The sequence below is a fragment of the Pseudoliparis swirei genome, chromosome 17 (genome assembly GCF_029220125.1).
Source record: "Pseudoliparis swirei isolate HS2019 ecotype Mariana Trench chromosome 17, NWPU_hadal_v1, whole genome shotgun sequence".
In the NCBI taxonomy this organism is placed as follows: Eukaryota; Metazoa; Chordata; class Actinopteri; order Perciformes; family Liparidae; genus Pseudoliparis; species Pseudoliparis swirei.
In genome coordinates, this window is record NC_079404.1 from 11,415,589 (window position 1) to 11,435,667 (window position 20,079).

A 20,079-nucleotide genomic window follows, 5' to 3' on the forward strand; every position below is an offset into this window, starting at 1 on the left:
GGAATATGCAAAATGATAGCTGAAAGATGCACAATCCACATCTTCTGTTACAAATTACATATTGAAAGTATTTCATCTGTTACAAAAACCTGCTAATACTTGCTGACTGTTTGACATGAAATGTTAATGCATTTATTTATTTTTGTAGACAGCACCTGACCCCCTGTGAGGCAGAGCTGACTCTTTCTGGTTATGAGAAAATCAAAAGTACAGCAAGTAATTACTGGTTGGGAAACATCATAATGAGAACAAACCACATCTTCACAGGTGGTCTGCCACAACAATATCTCCCCAATCAGGTAAGATATATTCCTTCTGTATGGGTTCTCAACTAGCTACAGAAATCATGAATTAAACACATAATATGCTTTCAATATGATTTATGTTCCCATAGAGAGCGAAACCATTCCAGAACTATAATGGCTGCATTGAAATAATTGAAATTAATAAACTGAGGAGTTTTTATACATCTGATGCCATCGCCACCAGCAACATAGATCAATGCAGGTAAAAAAAATGTTTTTAGTTATGAAAAATCCCCCCAACTCATTAACACACTTGTAAAAAATTAAGTAGAAGTACCAGTAGCCAGATTTAGTTTTATTTGATGCAGTGATAAAAATCCTAGATAATACTTGAACTTTCCTTTTGGCCTGGGATTGTGATTTTAAATAGGTCTACTTTTTCAATGACTGCACTTCACATATACATGTTATATATGTCTTTTTTGCTGCACATGAATCTAGTTCATATCTTTAGGCTTCAAAGCAGATCATTCTAATGCTAAATTGGATTTTTACTTAGCGACTACAACATTTGCACAATTTTACAGATCTACTCTGCATGTCATTGAAGCCGCCGCAATGAGTTCTTCAAATTGGACAACTCAATCAACCACCTCTGACCCAGTGAACACAACAACAACAACAATGGCAGCTTCCACACAAACAACAAAACCTCCCCTGCAGGAACCTCAAGTTTGCCACGACAGTCTTTGCCGCAACGGAGGAACATGTCATCAGCTGCAGCGGCCTGGGGCTGCTCTGCCTTCCTGCCACTGCCCGCTGCATTTCACCGGCACCTTTTGTGAGAAAGGTAGGCTTTACTGACACATTTTACAGAGCCTCGATGATCAATGTAGCACAGGAACATTAATACATGAAATACCATAACAACTGCTTATTTTATGTATATATATATATATGTGTGTGTGTGTATATTTATGTATATATATATATGTGTGTGTATGTATGTATATATATATATACTGTGATCTCCAGAGTTGTATCATGAAAATCCAGCCAACAAATTGTATTGCTTAATATATGCTGAGCCTCTTTGGCTAATAGGTTTCACTATGAGGGGGAAATGGACTGAGCTGCATTAAGAATTTTGAGCGATGTGAATTATTCAGGATATGATTAATGAAATGAAAGATCCATAGAAGCGGCTTGAACCATCAGCGTGTGTCCATGTTCACCCCCAGCGCTCATTGAGAATGAGAACACGACCTTGCAGCACTCGCTCAACATTCAGCTACGCAATGTTGGCGAGCTCAAAATATCCCCGTAGAATAAACATCACCCCAACACACACAAATATTTGTTTCGTACCAACCGCTCCGACACTCATACCAAGGAGACACACACTAGACACACATACTATGGTGCTTTTTCTTTGCATATGTCTTCTCCGTGCACTTACAATGTGGCAACTGACGCCGCCCCGGTCTACCTCTCCTTGATTCGCTCTGACAGGGTAGAAAACAGCATCCTGTATTTTGCTGTTGTCGGCATTCTCAGTCAGTGACAACATTAGTAACACTAGAGGTGGAAATTAATTGTTTGTAAGCTTGATAAGGTGAGCTGCTCTCAACTGATTGACATTTATATTGTGTTGGGATGGTCTGGCTACAGTATGTAACTAATCCAAAAACACAAAAGCAAAAGTGGAATGAATAGATTAATTTAAGGTGTGTTTATCTGCTTAGATGAAATCTGCAATCTTTAGCAATTCCGGCTTTTATTACCAATTCTACCAATACTATAGTTAAAACAATACAACACCATTGGTGAAGCGCTTTATATAATGGTTATGGTTATGTATTGATCTGGAATGGTTAACGTTAGGATAGGTTGTTGGGCAGTAGGTCTCGCAGGTTACAATCTACAAACCACCAGGCTAAGGAGCATATACATCCTAACTACTCTATAAGAATAGAGTCTGTAGGCATACAGGTGACTTTAAAAAAATAAAAAGACGAGCACATCCATTGTGTGGTATTTTTCCACAGTGTAGAAGCTTTCACACGGCGCTATCAGAGTTTAGCTAATGCTAGCAGCTATGAAATTAAGTGTTTTTAAAAAAAAATTGAATTTTGAGTGGTTTTCTGCTATCTGTTATGCTTCTGTTATCTTTGTAAACTAAACCACGTGCAATAACGTAAAGTGTTTCTCTTCCTGTGCAATTCATCGAGCTTTGCACTAGCTATGCTTTCAGTCATGGGGTTTCAATGTGGTTATGTGGTGTACATTATACCTGAGGAATATGGTAAACGATGGACATTCCTATGAGCATTTCAGAGAGTTTCAACAATGAAAAGTGGATTGATCTTCACCTTCACAATCTCTGAATGGGGTTTAGGCTGATAGCATAATGTTGTGTTTCCAGAGTACATGGAGATCTGACAGAGTGAAGCTAACGTTGACACTCATTAACATGGCGTGAGCAGCCTGTGTGCATCTGACACCCTGATTTGACACCTCTGCCATGTGTTGTAGAAATGCTAATTTACAGGTGTTTTAAGTAATCTAGTGAAATGTGATTTGTCTCTTGAGGCACTGTAAAACAAAATTATGCTATTTGAAGGACTTCAATCTCATTAGTTGTTTCCCACGACAGACAGCTACGTGCTGCTTACATGACAGCGCTGCTGCTTTGCTAAGCCAGTTATTAAATATGCTTTGGCCAATTTATAAACAGCCAGTAGAGAATAAGAATTATGCATCATTCATTGAATTATGTCTCAACTGTGTACCTCTTGCATTCACAAGGGGGTTTACAAGTGTGCCTCTAAGTATCATCACGTGTCATCTGTAACATTTACGTGGACATCTGCGTGACAACATACACGCTTTCGAATTGGAGATTAACTATGATAAGCCATAAATGCAATATATCCTGACTTTGTGTGGTTAGAATGCATACTAATGTAATATATGTAGTAAACTCCCAATACCTATGAAATTAATCTGATGTTCTACATTCTCATCATTTTCTAATTTCATCCTTCTAATAAATCCTAAAATCCCCAGCCTTTTTCTTCCATGACCATAAAGTAAGTTCTTGCTTATCCTTTAACTTGTCACACTCATAAAACTTTTCCTTTTTAAATACCAGCAGTGGCCTTTTAGAGTAATTTCTGCTGAGTTTGTAATATCTCTTCAAACGCATTTCAGTCTCTCAGGTTAACCGAGTGCAATCTCATCCAGCGATGTGCTTTGCGATCGGACTTCTAATAGCAGGCCGCCGGAGTCCGGAGGCTGTTGACATGCTGACAAAGTCTGTGAATGTGTCAACTTGTCCTCGCATCTTATTGAATTACGACCAGACACAAGAGAAGAATTAAGCCCCCACTCAGAGTTAATTATAGATGTGACAACCTACACGGTGACTAATGTTGCGTTCTTGTTTGTGTCCTCGATGAAATGCAGACATGTATGTAAGAACTTCATCAAGATGCCAAGAGTCTCTGCTGCCTCTTATAGTATTGTTCAAGAAGATCTAATATGCTCCTAATGTTATTAAGGTTAATAACACATGTTCTAACATGTAGCCTAATAGTGTATCCTTTGTCTTGATAAAAACAAAGAGATATAGGTCCATTACAGTCATTGTAGCTGTAGATAAGAAAATATCATCGATAAAACATGCAATGTTTTATTCTAAAATATAATATACTGCTATAGTTTATACTAACAAGCAGTATATGAATTAGTTAGAATTAGCTTCACCTCGTCGATTTAATCACTGCTTAATGCAACATAAGTGCTTAGATATTATACTGGTGTATGTATTCATTGTTGAGGCCATTTTACATATGAGTACATTCAATTTAGATTATTGCGTTTTTATTATGGGATTTATTGGCCACCTGGGGGCAGCAGCACCAAGTATACACAACACATCGTCACCGTTTAAGTTATTATCGTGAACTTGTTTCCAAACATTCTCTTATTTACACATCTAGAAGTTAAGCATTGGTTTGGTGAATGCAAGTCTAATCTTCGCTCTCTTACCTCGTACTCCTGAGGGAAAGATATGTCTCTCTAACTGCTAAATGCTCGGCTTTGTTGACCTGCTCGTCTCTAACTGTGCCTGTCTGCAGACTGGTGCTGAGCAGGTAGCGCAAAGTGGGTTGTTAGAGCTTTTTGCAGAAAATAGCTGCCTGCTGTGGACAAAAAACGATTCTTTTTGAGATGGTGAAAGCCGGACAGCTAAAGAATAAAAGTAAATTCACGATGAAGCTCATTAAAGCTGAGGGGAGCTGCAGATTCAAAGGATAATTCCCTGTATGGGTGACCTCTTTCACATTGTCATTTGATAGATTGTAAAAAATCAATTTAAGCTCTTTTTAAGTAAAACGTGAAATGCAGGACTTGCAGTACTACCCTACAGTATGGTAAAGAATCCAAGTTGATATTTTGTGTGTGGCATGTAAATTGGAAGTTTGACGTGTGTGAGCTGTGAGTCTTGCTCCCTTATGTTTAGACCCTGGTGCTGCACCTCTGGTCCCGTAATCCAGGCCAGTGCCAGGTGGTTGAGTGAGTATTTGATATCAAGTAGCCAGCCATAAGACCATAAGAAGGTTTTGTCAAGATAAAGCTAGTTCATCTGGGCATGGCAGAGTTTTAAGCTATGATAAATTGTCTCTCCAAAGAAGACACAGTGGGTTGTGGACCTTGCCAAAGACATTCTGTCAAGTATGTAAGCATTCAATTGAAAGCTAAGTGATCACACAAATTAGTTACGGACTAAATGGTTGCAAGGTATGGAAGTGGCAAAAAAGAGTAAACCAGTGAAGCAGGAAATTATTCAGACTTGGTCTGCATTGATCATGACCTCCTTTTACGGCTCATTGCCTTCTGTCTTTACTACTCGGATATTTGAAAGTTGAGAGCAGTTTTGTCTCGTTTATATCTTTTCAGCAACTTTTAACCATGACATCAATCCAAATCAGAATCTGCACTCTTTTTTTCAGTTAAATTAACATTATATTTTTATCTAAGTTATTTAAAAATATGTCAAGAAAAGGAGCTTCTATCCTAAATGATCTTTTTGACCGTCTCCAATCATTCTAACGTCAGTTATAACTCATATTAATTTGTAAAACTATGCTTTTATGTGTGTATTTACAACCACAGCAAAATGAGAATAGGAGGTATTTAATTGACTGTGATTAAATTTTTTTTTTTTTATGAAAATGAAATAATAACAAAATTGAATATGTCTTTGGTGCTGGTAACGCTTTCATAGATCAGGACCCGAAAGAATCATGGAAATGTATTTTTTTTTTAAACAATCATAAAATACTTTTTTTAGTTTCGAGAGCATTTGCTGCTTTTGTGTTTGCCATTAATGGGACTGGCTGAGGGGTCGGCTTACTGCTTTGCCATCACACTGCCAGTGCTTTTTGCTGTAATTGCTGATGCTTTTAAAAATGAGCCAGCTCAATCTGCCTTACTCGAAAATTGCCAACAAACATGACAGAATGTATTCATTATGATCAGCCCAAGAAAAAATCTCCTCCTACAACAAAAGAAACATCGTTTTTATTTTATTTTTGCTATTCGAAGTATTGGCTTTTATGTCTGCTCCACTTAACTCTTTGCGCAACTCCTGAGAGTCCTCCACTTTGATTGGCTGGGAAAAGAACAAGAGTCGGAAAGTGTCTGGGCACACAGGCAAAGATAACAGAATTATGACCATTTGAGAATTGCTATGACCAATATGTGTTCTCAGGTGTTGGCCTGATGACTGTTCAATTAACTGGACCAGGTCTGTGTCTTACTGACCTGCAGGCCCTGAGCAAACCTTATTGTTAGACCCAGCTGATATTCTCACATGCTGCTTTTTCTGGCCTTGTTAATGCAATCTTCAGGATAAAGCGTTGACAAGAAACACTGATATGGAACAATTGCGTTATCCCTAGTGTCTGAATCTAGCAGTCCAACAGTAATTTACACAAAAAATGCAGCAGCCACTGAGTCCTATTTTCTGAATATCCAATAGTAGTTTATAGCATTCAAATTATTACTAAAGTATGCATTAAATTACAATAAATAACAAAGAACATATTAAAATGTCTCCCTAGCCCATATTTAATTGCATCTGATATGTCAACCTATTCACTGAGTTGTGACATTTACATGTGTTCACATCCAACACCTCATTACTTGAATAGTCTTTGACGCTAATTGAACATGTGTTTTTCTCGACCATTGTTACGCTTTCACTTTTAAGACCATTGCTCACTGAATGTTACATCATCATCAAATTCCTCTGTTCATTAAATTGCTTTTCTTTTACTTTCTTTTCTTAAAGCGGTCAGTCATTCGCAGGCCTGCTTACACGAAACATCAAAGCACCAACACAATTGAACACAGGAGTTCTGAAAGGATATTTATATTTCTGTGACAATAAAGAAAACAATGTTGTGTCACATTACATATAGTGTATGTTACGAGCTCTCAGCTGACGATCAACTGCAGTTTTCTTTGAGAGCTGGTCTCTGAAGGTAGAATCCCCTGAGCTGAGGCCAGGGTGACCTATTTTGAAATGACTGCCATGCACCTGAGAAGCCAGCCATCCAGCAGGTGCGGAGTGTCCTTTTTGTAAAAGCCAGCAGATCATCATTGACTTGTGGAGTTGATGACCTGAGCGGGTTCCTCCACCACCTCTCCTCCAAGTCATACCCTTTTTCATCCAGTGGGAAATAACTGACGGGGCCTGGCTGACTCTGCTCTCAGTGCTGCGAAAGGACATGTCAGCCAATTGTTGCTGTTCTGTTGACTAACAGAAACACTGTGGGGCGTTGTGTTTACTCGATATGTCATTCCAAGTCTAATTACGTCACATTTTTAGCTGGAAACATATTTATAAGGAATATTAGGATTCCACTCACATTTCTTTGTTCGATTTTAAAAGCATGTCTTCACTTTGTATTTGTTTTTTCCTTTGCAGATACTACAGTATATATACCCTCATTCGATGGCACGTCTTATTTGGAGCTGCTGCCTCTTTCATCTCTTCTGCAGCCTTCTAGCGCCAGTAATAATCTCCCTGCTACTGTCAAGGACACCCCTGTTATTCTCTACTTGACAGTGAAAACAAGATCTACACAGGGCACCATCCTCTACAGTGAGTACAGGCTGTGTTTAAAGCTAACATTTAAAAGAGCTGCAAGGTTGTGAAAGCAAGTAGAGATAAAGGTTGGAATATAGGCTATTTTGCTGAATACCTTTTCTAACGTCTTTTTTTGTTACGACTGTCCTTTTGAGTGCACATGGATTATCTTTAAAGCCTACAATGAAAACCATCATCTCCTATGATGATGGTTTTAGTGGCTAACACGGGGCTGCTATGTATGAGAGATAAATGTTCATTTTGATTGGTATCTGCTATATTAGAGGTATACAGGTTATTCTATAACTATAATCTTTTACAATACGTTGCATTTATAGTTTGTATCCTTATTATTAAAGTCAAAGCTAGCCTAATCCAATCTAATTCCTCTCTGGAGTGCGTACATTTACACAATAAGGCAACAACAACAAAACTGCTGGCAAGATCACACTCATGCAATTTATTGACAGTAATCCAGATATTTGTGAGTGTTGACAAACAGGAAATGCTCTATGATCCAATACCAGCTACTGTAGGACCAAGGATACTCCTTCTATTGGCATAAGGGATAGCTCAATTTTGTTGGAGATCTGTCTCTTCTTAAATGAGAAAATTAAAACCACAGTCAATAGTTTTAATGTTCTCATTAAACTCTTAACAAATAAATAAGCAAATCTTCAAAATCGTCAAACTATGTTCGATGATATTTGATGATTTCTGTAGATAAATATCCCACAAACTGTGGGCTGAACAGATCACCCAAAATATTATTTCTGTTGTGACGTAAGCCCATAAAAATAATATGTATAGTCTATGCTTCATAAAGCTGTCGAGACATGTTATAAATAAGGGACATTTCTTCCCCTATTGGTACGGATATTATTTTGCTCAACTTCTGTTTTTGGATTACTAATAATGTCGAAATGATGCCTCAGTCTGGGCCTGATAATCAGCCTCTGATTATACTTTATATACACTGAGATCCACTGTTTCCACTTTGCATTTATTTCGTTATTTTAAAAAAAAAATTTAAATTCTTAAATATAATATGCCCTGCTATTTAATGTTATTGTATCATATATATATTGTAAACATGCTTGGCACTGCTACAAACAAATTTCCCCCCGGGAATTATATCTAACCTAATATTGAAAACACAATAATGTTTCTGAGCGCTAGCAAAATGGATGCTCGGCAACAGTGTTGGTGCCAAAGAAAAGTCAAGAGGAAGAAAAATAAATAAACCGCTAAATTAAATCTGAATTTATCAGTTCGATAACACCATGTAGCGCAGGGCTATTCAACTTCAGTAGCAAGTGGGCCGAATAAGAACATCACGGGGGCCGCACAGAATATTGATCAAATAATGGCTAAAAATGAAAAACAGTAATGTATATTTCCACAGGTAAACAGTCACACACGAAAATGCGTCGGTATTGTGTGGCAAAAGTGTTGCGAACAAGCATCACTATAAACATGTTTCAAAGTGTAAATATCCGCTCAAGGTAACCAGTTGTTTCAGATCCCTTCAACCAAACTGTTCCCATGAAAACATAAGAAATGTGACTTAATGGATCAATATATAAATTACTTGGGCTGAAACTAATATCTGGTGGCGCAGCGCACAGACTGCATGTCTTTGAGTGCAGTCTCCTTTTGCGTGAAAGAGATCGAAACCAGGTTGGGCGATCTTTTTATTTTTATTTTTTCGAAAATGTATTTCTTCATACGTGGCTGTGATGCACTGCTCACTTATACAATCGTAATCGCCGAAATGGATATGAACGGTGGCTTGAAGATCTCCAGCAATATGTTTGTGAATGTGTGACGTATCTGGTGCGCGAGACAGAGCCCCGCTGCAGATGTGAAGAGAACACAACGCACGCACGCGCAGGGAAACCAGTAGGTTTGAAAACCAGTAGGGGTGTAACACCGGCAACCAACACGGGTGCGTAACATAAAGATGTAACCATACAGGTTTGGTTGAGGCAACAGTGAAACTCAATGGCTCTGGGTTAGATGTCTCAATGTATAAAAGAGGCGTGTCCATCAGTTTTATTTTTTCTTACCAAGCTATACTGATTTGCAGGCAGTCTTGCGGGCCATAGTTAAACTCAAACGGGCCGTATCCGGCCCTCGGGCCGCTAGTTGAATAGGCCTGATGTAGCGCATAATGACACAAAGGATGAGAAAAGGAGTGGAGCAACTGCTTGCGGTGTTTATTTATATTTATTTTAAAACATTTGCACATATTAAAGCAAATTTTATATAAAAATAATCACTGAACTGATAGAAAGTCACCTTTGGACACTGGCACCATGAGTCATTTATTGTTGTTGCAGCGAAGTGTAGGGCACAAAGATGAGTAGGCTACTGTGTTTTTAAGGCTACAGGAGTAAGGCAAGAAAGCACTTTTTCTTTTTTAATATAATTTACCAGTTTTCTACCATGGCTGACACCTAAGATACACCTGGGTCCATTTATGTAGTTATGGACATTCATCATTTCTCAAAAATGCTTTCAACCGCAACTAAAGGTCATGTGAGAGTATAGGAGAGAAGGGAAGGGAAGTGCACAATGCTCTGGTGCAGGACTAAGCAAAGCCTCTCTTTCTGTGGACAGCTGCTGTCATATTTTTCCACTGCTGATGATCTGAGCAAATCCCTAAATGCGAACAAAGGAATCCTCATAAGAAGGAAAGAGCTGGTCGGTTACATGGGGGTCGAGGATTGGACTGACCCTTTACATCAACCGGGAGCTTCTACATCTCCCTCTTGCTGCCTCTTTGTTCCCACACCGGCACACACATACAAACTCTCTTGTTTCAGAAGAAGATTTGGATAGGTAGGCCCGACAGCCACTAAGTAGACCCTCTTAACAAGAGAGCATTGTTTTGGGAGGAGAGGAGGCTGTAATTGTGTGGGGCTTGTGAAAGCTGAGCCATGAGAACGTAGTTCCATTTACCCAGCTCTGTGTGTATTATACATCTTTATGTATCCAAGATTCAAGATTCAAGATGTTTTATTTGTCACATACACACACAGGGTGTGCAGTGAAATGAAAGTGGCAATGCTCAGCAGGAATGTGCAGCAAGGGGCACAAAGTACACACTAAAAACAACACAAAAAAATGTGTGTGTGTGTGTGTGTGTGTGTGTGTGTGTGTGTGGTGTGTGTGTGGAGGGGCTGGTGTGGGTGGGGTCCTGGTGGGTCCTCAGTGAGTCACGACTGAGAGAAAAAAAACCCGCGTCTCCTTCTCCTCTCTCTTCTCTTCTGACTACGGTTGCGCGCGCCTGCCTGCGCGCAGCAGCTGAAACAGTCTGTTGTTATGGTTGAGGATCATGATCCTGCCTTCATGATCCTGCCTGGCTCTGTGTCTGCACCTCTGGGTGGTGGTGGGAGAGGGTGGTGGGAGTTGTAGTGGTTACTTCTCTGCAGCAGCTACTCTTCTCTCTCTTGAGCTGTTGCCAAACCAGGAGCAGTTGCCAAACCAGGCTGCTCCTCTCTCTACAGAGGGAAGGAAGATCTGAGGGAAGGATTGGGAAACTTTAAATTTCCTCAACTGCCTGAGTAGGTAGGCGACTGCTGCTTTTCTCACGCCTTGCCTTTTGTGTTGACCATGTCAGATCTTGTTGATGTGGTCTCCTCTCCCCTCAGGCCCACCCTCCTCTCAGTCTCCTCCCCCCCCCCCCCCAGTGGTGGGTGAGAGTGTTGTTGTTGTTGTACCCTTCCAAAATCCACAATCAGCTTTGGTGACATTGATGATGATTGATGAGGCTGCTGTCTGGGCTGCACCAGAACAGAGAGCCAGTCGGTCTTTCCTTCTTCTGTGTTCTCAGGCCCACCACCACCACCACCTGTGTCACTGTGATGATGGATGATGATTGAACCTTGCCACACAGTGCCACACAGTACAGTGTGCAGGGGGGCGTAGGGAGGGGGGCAGGGGGAACCTGGGGGGGGGTGGTGTTGGGGGTGAGGGTGTGCCCAGGTGTGACTGTGGCCTGGCGGTCCTGTGGCCTGGTCCAGGAAGGAAGTCAGGTCCAAGCACACAGGGTCCCAGCTTCCAGCTCTTGTCCCAGAGGGACTATGGACCTGAGGACTAAGGATTGAAATAATCACGTAGATGAACAGTCTCCCATCTCCCCCCCCCCCCACTGAGAGAGTGGAGGAGAGTGTGGTGCAGAGAGTGGTCTGTTGACAGGATCAGCAATGGCGATAATTGGGCTGCAGGGAGGAGCATGGAGGAAGGAGAGAAGGAGAGATGTAGTCCTTCCTCTTCACTCTCAGCATTTCATGACCCACCGGTGCGGATTGAGGGATTCATACATCATACCATTCATGGAAGCATTCTTGGGAGTGGGGGACAATAAATAGGCGGGAAGCACGACAGGACTCAGCCAGAGGGAGGGCCAGGGAGTTGAATATTGTGGTGAACACTGGGTGGCTGTGGAAACAGCAGGTTCGCGCCCAGATGCGCCTGGATCTGCCATCTGGTGCTGCTTTCCTCAACAGAGCCCTCCTTCCTCCTAGCCTCACACTGAGAGTGTGAAGGTGTTGTGTGTTCAGAACTCGGTAGAACTCTCACCCGCTTCATGTTGTTGTTGGTTGTTAGCTGCGCTTGTTGCTGCTGCTCTGTTGAAACCACATATACCAAGTATCTGAGAAGTGAGTCCAATCCATGAATGTCTTGTTGTGCGGGTCCTCCAATGACTGAAAAAACACCCACCTGTGTGTCTTGGTGGGCCGCAGTTTTGCAGCGTCTCGCTCTAAAAACTCCAGCCATCTTGACCTTGTGAGGTTATCGATGTTCCCCATGTGACATCACAACAAGTCTGGTGCAGGTCCAACACAACTGTAACCACCATGTGTGGTGATCACAGTTGATTTATTCCTCACAGGCATCACTGCATTCATCTTGCTGGTGTAACCTCGATCTACCCCTTATCTCTGACACTGTCTGGAGGTTTGTGGCCTTTTTACGTTTACAGACCAATTAAACATGGCAGTATACCACATGGTGCATCTGCACTTTAAATCCTTTTTGATTATCTGTCTCATTTAAAAGACAGTGTTTGGGGTGAGCAGTATACTCACATCCACGTGTAAAATGCCCCCTCAAAAAACCCAAATGTCATCTTAGTGACAATGCTTGCAATCACAGTCATTTAAATTCATTAAATATAACATTTTCTCTTAACAGTTGACGCTAGTACAATTTGCATTTGTACAATACATTAGCTAGTCTCTCCAGTTTCTGGATTCAACAGTGTAACACTAGTGCGCAAAGTTAAAAAACAAACTTAGCCATAAAATAGTAAAAGGATGCATTCGTCGGAGTAATAATAGCTTGACTTGTCCTTCTCTGAGCTGTCATTGACCTTCCATGATGGCTGCTGAGTGCCTTGGTGTCCCACCAAAGACTTAAATTCTAGACTAAATTTTTAGGAGCTATTAATTAGCCATCTCTTAAAACCTAATAGGGCTCTGAATTAGTGCTTTATATGAGTTTGGTTCAATTGAAAGGTCAGTTAGCTAAGCCTTAAATACACATCGCCAATGGTTCACGTCAAACAGTATCTTCTCTGACACAGGTGCTTAATTAAAGACAAATGACATGTTTCCAATTAGATTTATTTAAATATACTAGCATTTCTCATGTTTGTGTGCGTGTGTGGAACGTCATGTTTCGGGCCTCTCTGATGTGGTCCTGCTGGCCTCTTTGGACCGTGACCTTCAGCATTTTGCAGCAGAGTGTGAAGCGGCAGAGGGAATGAGAGTTAGCACCATCAGATCTGAGGTCATGGTGCTCTGTCGGAAACCGTTGGATTGCTCCCTCCAGGTGGGGACAGAACGCCTTGCCCAACCGAAAAAACGAGGTCTCAGATTCAAGCGACCAAAAGGAGTTTCCTCCAGAGGGTGACCGGGCTCAGCCTTAGAGAGAGGGTAAGGAGCTCGACTATCAGGAGGGAGCTTGGAGTCGAGCCGCTACTCCTTCGTGTCGAAAGGAGTCAGCTGAGGTGGTTCGGGCATCTAATTCGGATGCCTCCTGGACATCTCCCATTAGAGGTTTTACAGGCACGTCCATCTGGTAGGAGACCCAGGGAAAGACCGCGGCAAGCTGGAGGGATCATATCTCCCAGCTGGCCTGGCAACGCCTCAGGATCCCCCAGAGTGAGCTGAACAGTGTCGCGGGTAAGAGGGAAGCCTGGGTCAGCCTGCTGGGTCTGCTGCCCCCCCGGATAAGCGGCTGATAATGGATGGATGGATGTTCTTAGATGCTTTTCAAATACTTGATTGAGGATCCCTTTACAGCTGTCAAAATGCATGAAAGACACATAAACATGAAATACACCAAATAGAATGATGTTCTAACAATGCAAGTTGTTCCCTCAGTGTTCTCTTTAGTAATTGTCATATCCCCATGTGTGCATGTGAGGTCACTAACAGCGGAAAATTGATTTTATTTTCAAACCTGTACCAATACAGACATGGACATTATAAATATACTTATACTAATAATAATAATGATAACATATTTAATACAAACATTTATTGAGAATAATAACAAGTTTAAAGAAATTGTTCCTACATATTGAAGATTTATTTCGGATTTTAGAATTTGGGAGATAAATGTCACCAAAGAGAACTGAAGAGCATCTCTAGAGCAGACTAGAGGAAGTTCACATTGGAAAAAATGCCTGATGTTAGTTATCAGATGTGATATGTGTCAAGTGAATTGGATTGTGCTTGATGTCAAGCTGTCCGTGTCATATTGGTGCCTCGTGTATCCACTGCCACCCGCTATCTGGTCGCGGTGGTCTTAAGTCACTGCTTATAATGTCTGCTGTGACTTCCATCATCCAGCGATTACATGCTAACTATGAGTTGGGCAGTTCAATTTAACCTCCACTATTCTATAATTCATCACCATATTTACAATATTTCCTTGCCGTAGCACACGTAAGCCAGAGAGCAGACTGTGAGCCCTGTCATGAAAAGAGATCAATGTTCAGAAAGCATATATAGAGGGCACACTGCCTTTTATCTCGTAAAGCTTCCTGCCGCATAGTGCACCATATTTTCCACATCAGAGGAACTGAAAAGAAAACTCCAGAGATCAAACAGACAAAGTTAATCAGAAGAGAACAAAAAAACAAGCATTGAGATGCAGAGAAACTCTTCGCCAGACCTGCTCCTTATTCTCCACTCCCTTCTTTACACCTCTCCCTGAAGCAAACATGCAAGTCTGGACTTTAATTGTCAGATCGAGAAAAGAAATACAAGAAGGTGGGGAGGGAGGAAGAGGGAGAACAGGTGACAGGCGCTGACAAAAGGGCCAACGCTCTGTTAGGCTGGGTGCAGAGCAGCAGGGCCACGGGGACAGCAGGAAACAACTTCCTGCAGAAGAAGAATAGCTCAATAAAAAAGATCGGGAAATAAATAATAGCTGTCAACAAATGAGTTATGGTGCTTACTGGGAACAACTGCTTTGAAAGGACTCACTGTTGCAGAAAGAAGCTGCGTATGTGATTTCCGTTGTCTTTGCTGCTGCATTCGTTAAGTGTCAACTGTATCGGTAGTCGAGCAGTAATAATGATCGAAGTTCGGATGTCAAGAATTAGTCTCCGGTGGTCATATGTTTCCAGTTCAACACGACATTTGATGCATGTTTCCATTGTATTTTTAAGCGGTCCTGAAAAAGCTCTTGCATCTGACATTCCTTTTGAAAGAATCTCTCTTCCCCACAACAAACAAACAAAACGATTGTGTCAAAAATAATACTTTAAGACATAGAAGTCAAAGTCGGTGTATTAAACTGTGTTTCTTTGAATACACAGCCAACAGATGTCCTCCTTTCTTGCCACAAACTAAAGACAAACTAAATATTAGAGATGTTCCCGAATTGTGCCATATGGTAGTATATTTAGCAGTCAAATACAGGGTTTATGTAATGTAAAATGTATGCTCTGTTTGTCACGGACACTGCATCAGAATATTTAGTGATGATGTTGTACTGCGCTTCATTATACAGTATGTATGTTCTGTCTGTCCATAAAGAGGACAAAAGAAACACATTTCAATAGCATGTAATCCACTACAACACCATCTTGTTTTTATATCAAAAGCAGCATTTACAAAAACAAGGCTCGTCAATGTTTTCTTTCTGTGATCTAAACCATTGAGCATGTGTAATGCTCTGTTCAAGAATTCCAGCAGGCAGAAGCAAAACTATAAGCAGATTTGTCAGCTTCGAATAACCCTTGGGGAAAAAAGGGGCTGTACCAGATAACCTTAAAGTCCAGATGTCCTAATAATGACATGCATCTCGGTGGTGTACTGTGGGGCAAGGCCACAGACGAGAGGTTACATTGTATAATCAGTTTGAAAATGAAGAGCAAGCGAATACTGGGATCTTAAAACTGTCTGATCAAATTCTGATCAATCTGATCAAATTGTGTCTTCTTGTGAAGACATTTGAATGAGCTGGAATCAGCCCAGTGTCTTGCATAGTTAACCAACAGGAGGGACTTTTTTATCGGCCTTTGACAAGAAGCCTGTGATGTAATGTTGGTTTTAACGTAGAGGAGTTTTGGTTGCAAACAAGACTTGGCGTTCCATTTAGATTTTTTAACTTGTTTCAAAAACTTGTTTCATTATTAACAAGTATCTGTGTACTTGTTCAGTTGCAGGGACATTTTGGACATCAATTTTTGTATTACTTCATTCTTTATTTTATTACTATGATCAAAGAAATGTGTGTGAATGATATGACCTGCTGCGAGCATATTCCAGCTGAAAATCAGGAGACCAATAATTAATCCATGGGGAATTTCACACACAAAGTCAACCTTTACTTGTCCCTTCAAGTAGGATGTAATCTAACCAAATGCTGCAGGGAAATAAATATATTTTCACTTCACCTTCTTTCTTCTTATGTTGTGAGTATAAAGTATTCCCTTCCACAGAATAAGCGTTAGGAAACAGTGAATTATCTGAGAAAGATAATTTCTCCTGTGTTCCATTCGGCAACAGCGGTTAGTAATATGTCTCTTGTGAAGTGCATCCCTGTTGAGTCGTAGGACAGGGAAGACCTCCAAGTCGGCTTAAAAAATGCATTATCAAAGTGCAGCATATTAAGCTAAGCAAAGCCTCCTTATGACAAAGAGACCGGGATGTTCTGGATGCCCTTGTTGCCCTGGAGGAATTGATCAGAGCTCTCATATCGGCAGCAATGCAGACCTGAAACAACAACAAGAAGAGCTTTTGCGCCATTTTTCTGGAGTGCCCAAAACCTCCACCCATACCATTATTTCATGAGAGATGGCAGACACACATTGTGAAGGCAGCCCACACACCGACATCCAAGCCCAGCGAGATACACCAGCCTCTTACTGAAGCATGGCTCAATTGTCATTGTGAAATCCAAGCAGTCAATGTTGCTCCTACTCGGTAGCTCTCACTTTATTTTTAGCTCCCTGTCAATGTCTCTAATCCAGCTGTGAAATGTGTCTTACAAAAAAAACCTGAAACATTTAAAGTGTCTTCAACAGGACAATATTGCTGTTTTGTCCTCTAATCTACAACCTTGTCTTGCCGGACAGTGGCACAAGAGTTGCAGGCTCTCTTTAGGATCTCCTTTACATAGCTGTACTCTAGTGTTGCTTGTCTTCTGTGACAGACGGGAGGGACTGATGTACACCCTCTCTCTGCCTTCCTCCTGAACAGCCCTGTAGCCCATGTGGAAGGATTAATGATGCTGCTGTCTGTTGTTCCCCCTCTGCCTCCGTCTCACTTGCAAGAGACTGTGCAATTTGTGATGTACTGTACTGGAGTCTGACAAGTGGCATATCTAATAATGCAACATCACAAGCAGCACTTGGTGACCACCCTCTTGGTAGCCAGGCAGGATCAGACCTACCTGTCATTCATGATGGAAGGAACTGCTGTTTGGCGGAAAGCCTCTTGCTTTATACCTTTCACCTCCCTTGTGGGATGCAAGAAACTTTAATGACAAGATCAGCAGATCACAGTTACCATAACACCCTGCTGGAACAACTCTTTTTAAGTGGAAAGAAGTGAATCTTTCCTTTTTGAGGTAGACAACTGTGGCAGCTGTCTCCAATTTGGCCTCGGCTGCTGGTGATTGGCAATCAGTCAGCAGCCGAGGCCGCCCTCATAAAAGCTCTCAGTTGAGAGTGGAGCAGGAGAGTGAGCGGAGGCGCAGTCGTGCGGTCTGCTCGGTGTTGTGTGGAACACAATAAAAACATGTTATCCAACGGAACCTTGTGGTGCGTGGCTGATTCTTGGTGCTTTTGGGGGAAACCCACGGGTAACGGCGCGAGAGCTGCTACAGTTGAGCCCAACGTGGGGCCGCCTGGAACAAAGCACCTGGAAGGGATGCAGCCGGACCGGCCAGAGGTTCCATTCGGCAGCTTGGGGCAGATGCTGGCCCGGATGGAGGAGATACGGCGGGCACAGGCGGAGGAGAACCGCCAGTCCCTCGAGGCCCTCCAGGACCCGCCGGCGCTGCGGCTGACTCCCGTTTCCTGTGGCCCGTCGGCGCGAAGGCCGACTCCCTTTCCCCGGGACCCGTCGCCGCAGCCGAGCCCCGGGACCCGTCGTCGGCGTGGCCGTTCCCCAGGACCCGTCGGCGCTGCCGGCCCCCGTTCCCCGTCCCGGCGGGCTTCAGCTCCCTGTCCCCCCGTCCCAAACCCCAGAGCCCCCACATCCTGAGCCCGGTCCCCCAGAGCCCCCTCCTCCGCCCAAGCTTTCATGGGGAGGAGGGGGAGTAGGTTAGGCCGGATGGAGCCCCGGCCTAAATCGGGTGGTGGGGATATGTGGCAGCTGTCTCTAATTTGGCCTCGGCTGCTGGTGATTGGCAATCAGTCAGCAGCCGAGGCCGCCCTCATAAAAGCTCCCAGTGGAGAGTGGAGCAGGAGAGTGAGCAGAGGTCTGCTGTGTGTGTGTTGCTAATAAATATGTTCACGAACAGAACCTTGGTCTCGTCGTTCATGGCTGATCCTTGGAGCTTTTGGGGGAAACCCACGGATAACGGCGCGAGAGCTGCTACAACAACTATCATCCTTCTGCTAACCCAAGCTAGGCGATATGCTGCTATGTGTTAATACCTAGCTAATGCTAACCCTGTGGTTGCCGGTTGCTAACGTATAACTGAAATAATACTAACCTTAGATGTTCACTTCCCGAAGAAATTGGAGCATATACTTTATCAATCAATTCAATTGTCACAATAAATTGTACAATCTTATGTTACAACTTCAGTGAAATGCAATCCTGTCGGATCCTTCAATTTGTGCACCATCAAGCACACACTTTCTCTTTTCCTCTTGCCACAGTCCTCTGATCTGTTGGGTTCTGTCACATTGCTTTTAAAGAATAAAGTCATGGTTGAATGCCGCTGTCCAACCTGGATTTAGAAGTGTCATGGACAATACAGTTTCTTACATCCCGTTGAAAACTGAGCTCATCATCCTAGTTCCACATTAGCCATCAGTTAGCTGCACAGCAAGCCATTTTATTTGTCTAATATTGGCAATCAAAAATATTAAAAGGTCCCTTGTGTTGCCTTCGGGTCAATTTGACCCGATTCAATGTTTAACCCTCCTGTCACCTTCGGGTCAATTTGACCCGATTCAATGTTTAATGTCGGTGTTTTTTCGGGAGCCAACAAACAAACATAAAGTACCTCACACTTAAACTTGGAAAACAATATTAATTCTAATAATTTTCTGGAGATTTTAATAGCTGGGGTCATATTGACCTCAAGGGTAAAATATGTTAGTAAATATAAAGGTAACAGGAGGGTTACACAATGAATCGGGTCATATTGACCCAAAGGCAACACAAGGGTTAAGTGGACTACAGTTACTTGAATTAGCTGAGGTGACACCTAGCAGACAGCTAGTGGCTGGTAGACCTACGGCACCAACCTGTCATTCATAGTCTGGGGCAGTTTGGTAGTATGTAATGCTCTTATACTGAGGAGGCCTTGCACTCTTTGTTCCCTGTTTGTCTACGAGTGTATTATGTGGAGTTCACAACAATGTGAATGTCATACCCTTTTGCTGTAGGCTACAGTGTCAGTTGTTGGCAAGTAGGAAACCTCCCTCTTGTTTTTAGTTTTTTATATTGGTCATGACAAGTATCACCCTGTGGTCAACACGGATATTATTCAGGTTCTACTATCTGGGCATGTCTAGGTTCCTTTACTTGCTCATTTTAGTACAATTATTTTATGCTGCTTCATAAGGACGGATGGACTGGGATTCACCCTGAGCATAATGTAGTTACTTACCACTATGAATATGTCAAACAATATTCTCTTCCGAACCATGTCTCCATCATCATCTTGTTAAAACATTTTGATTTAATTTTGCACACTAATTTTTTATGTTCAGTATCTTGAGAGTACCCCCTGAAGTAATTTCATATTTTTGTGATACTACGGAAACAGAGAATCATCATTAAACTATTTTCTTCCCATTCCAGCTCAGCAGCAGAACTTTGGGGATCAGTATCTTCATGTGTTCCTTCAAGATGGAAGCCCTGTTGCTGAACTTGACTGTGGTGGCAGTCATGTTGTGAATGCAGCTACAGGCCAGATCATTAATAATGACAGATGGACACCAATCACAATCCGGTATGATATGTC

At 42.0% G+C, this 20,079-nt stretch overlaps 1 protein-coding gene across 1 annotated transcript in view; it reads left to right on the top strand.

The window, feature by feature from the left end:
• The window catches only part of eys (eyes shut homolog), a 174,394-nt gene that overhangs the window by 114,574 nt on the left and 39,741 nt on the right, over positions 1-20,079 (top strand). The window contains 5 exon segments of the mRNA XM_056436017.1: positions 149-299; positions 395-507; positions 833-1,095; positions 7,243-7,419; positions 19,917-20,067. Of these exon segments, the coding sequence (XP_056291992.1) occupies positions 149-299; positions 395-507; positions 833-1,095; positions 7,243-7,419; positions 19,917-20,067 (855 nt within the window).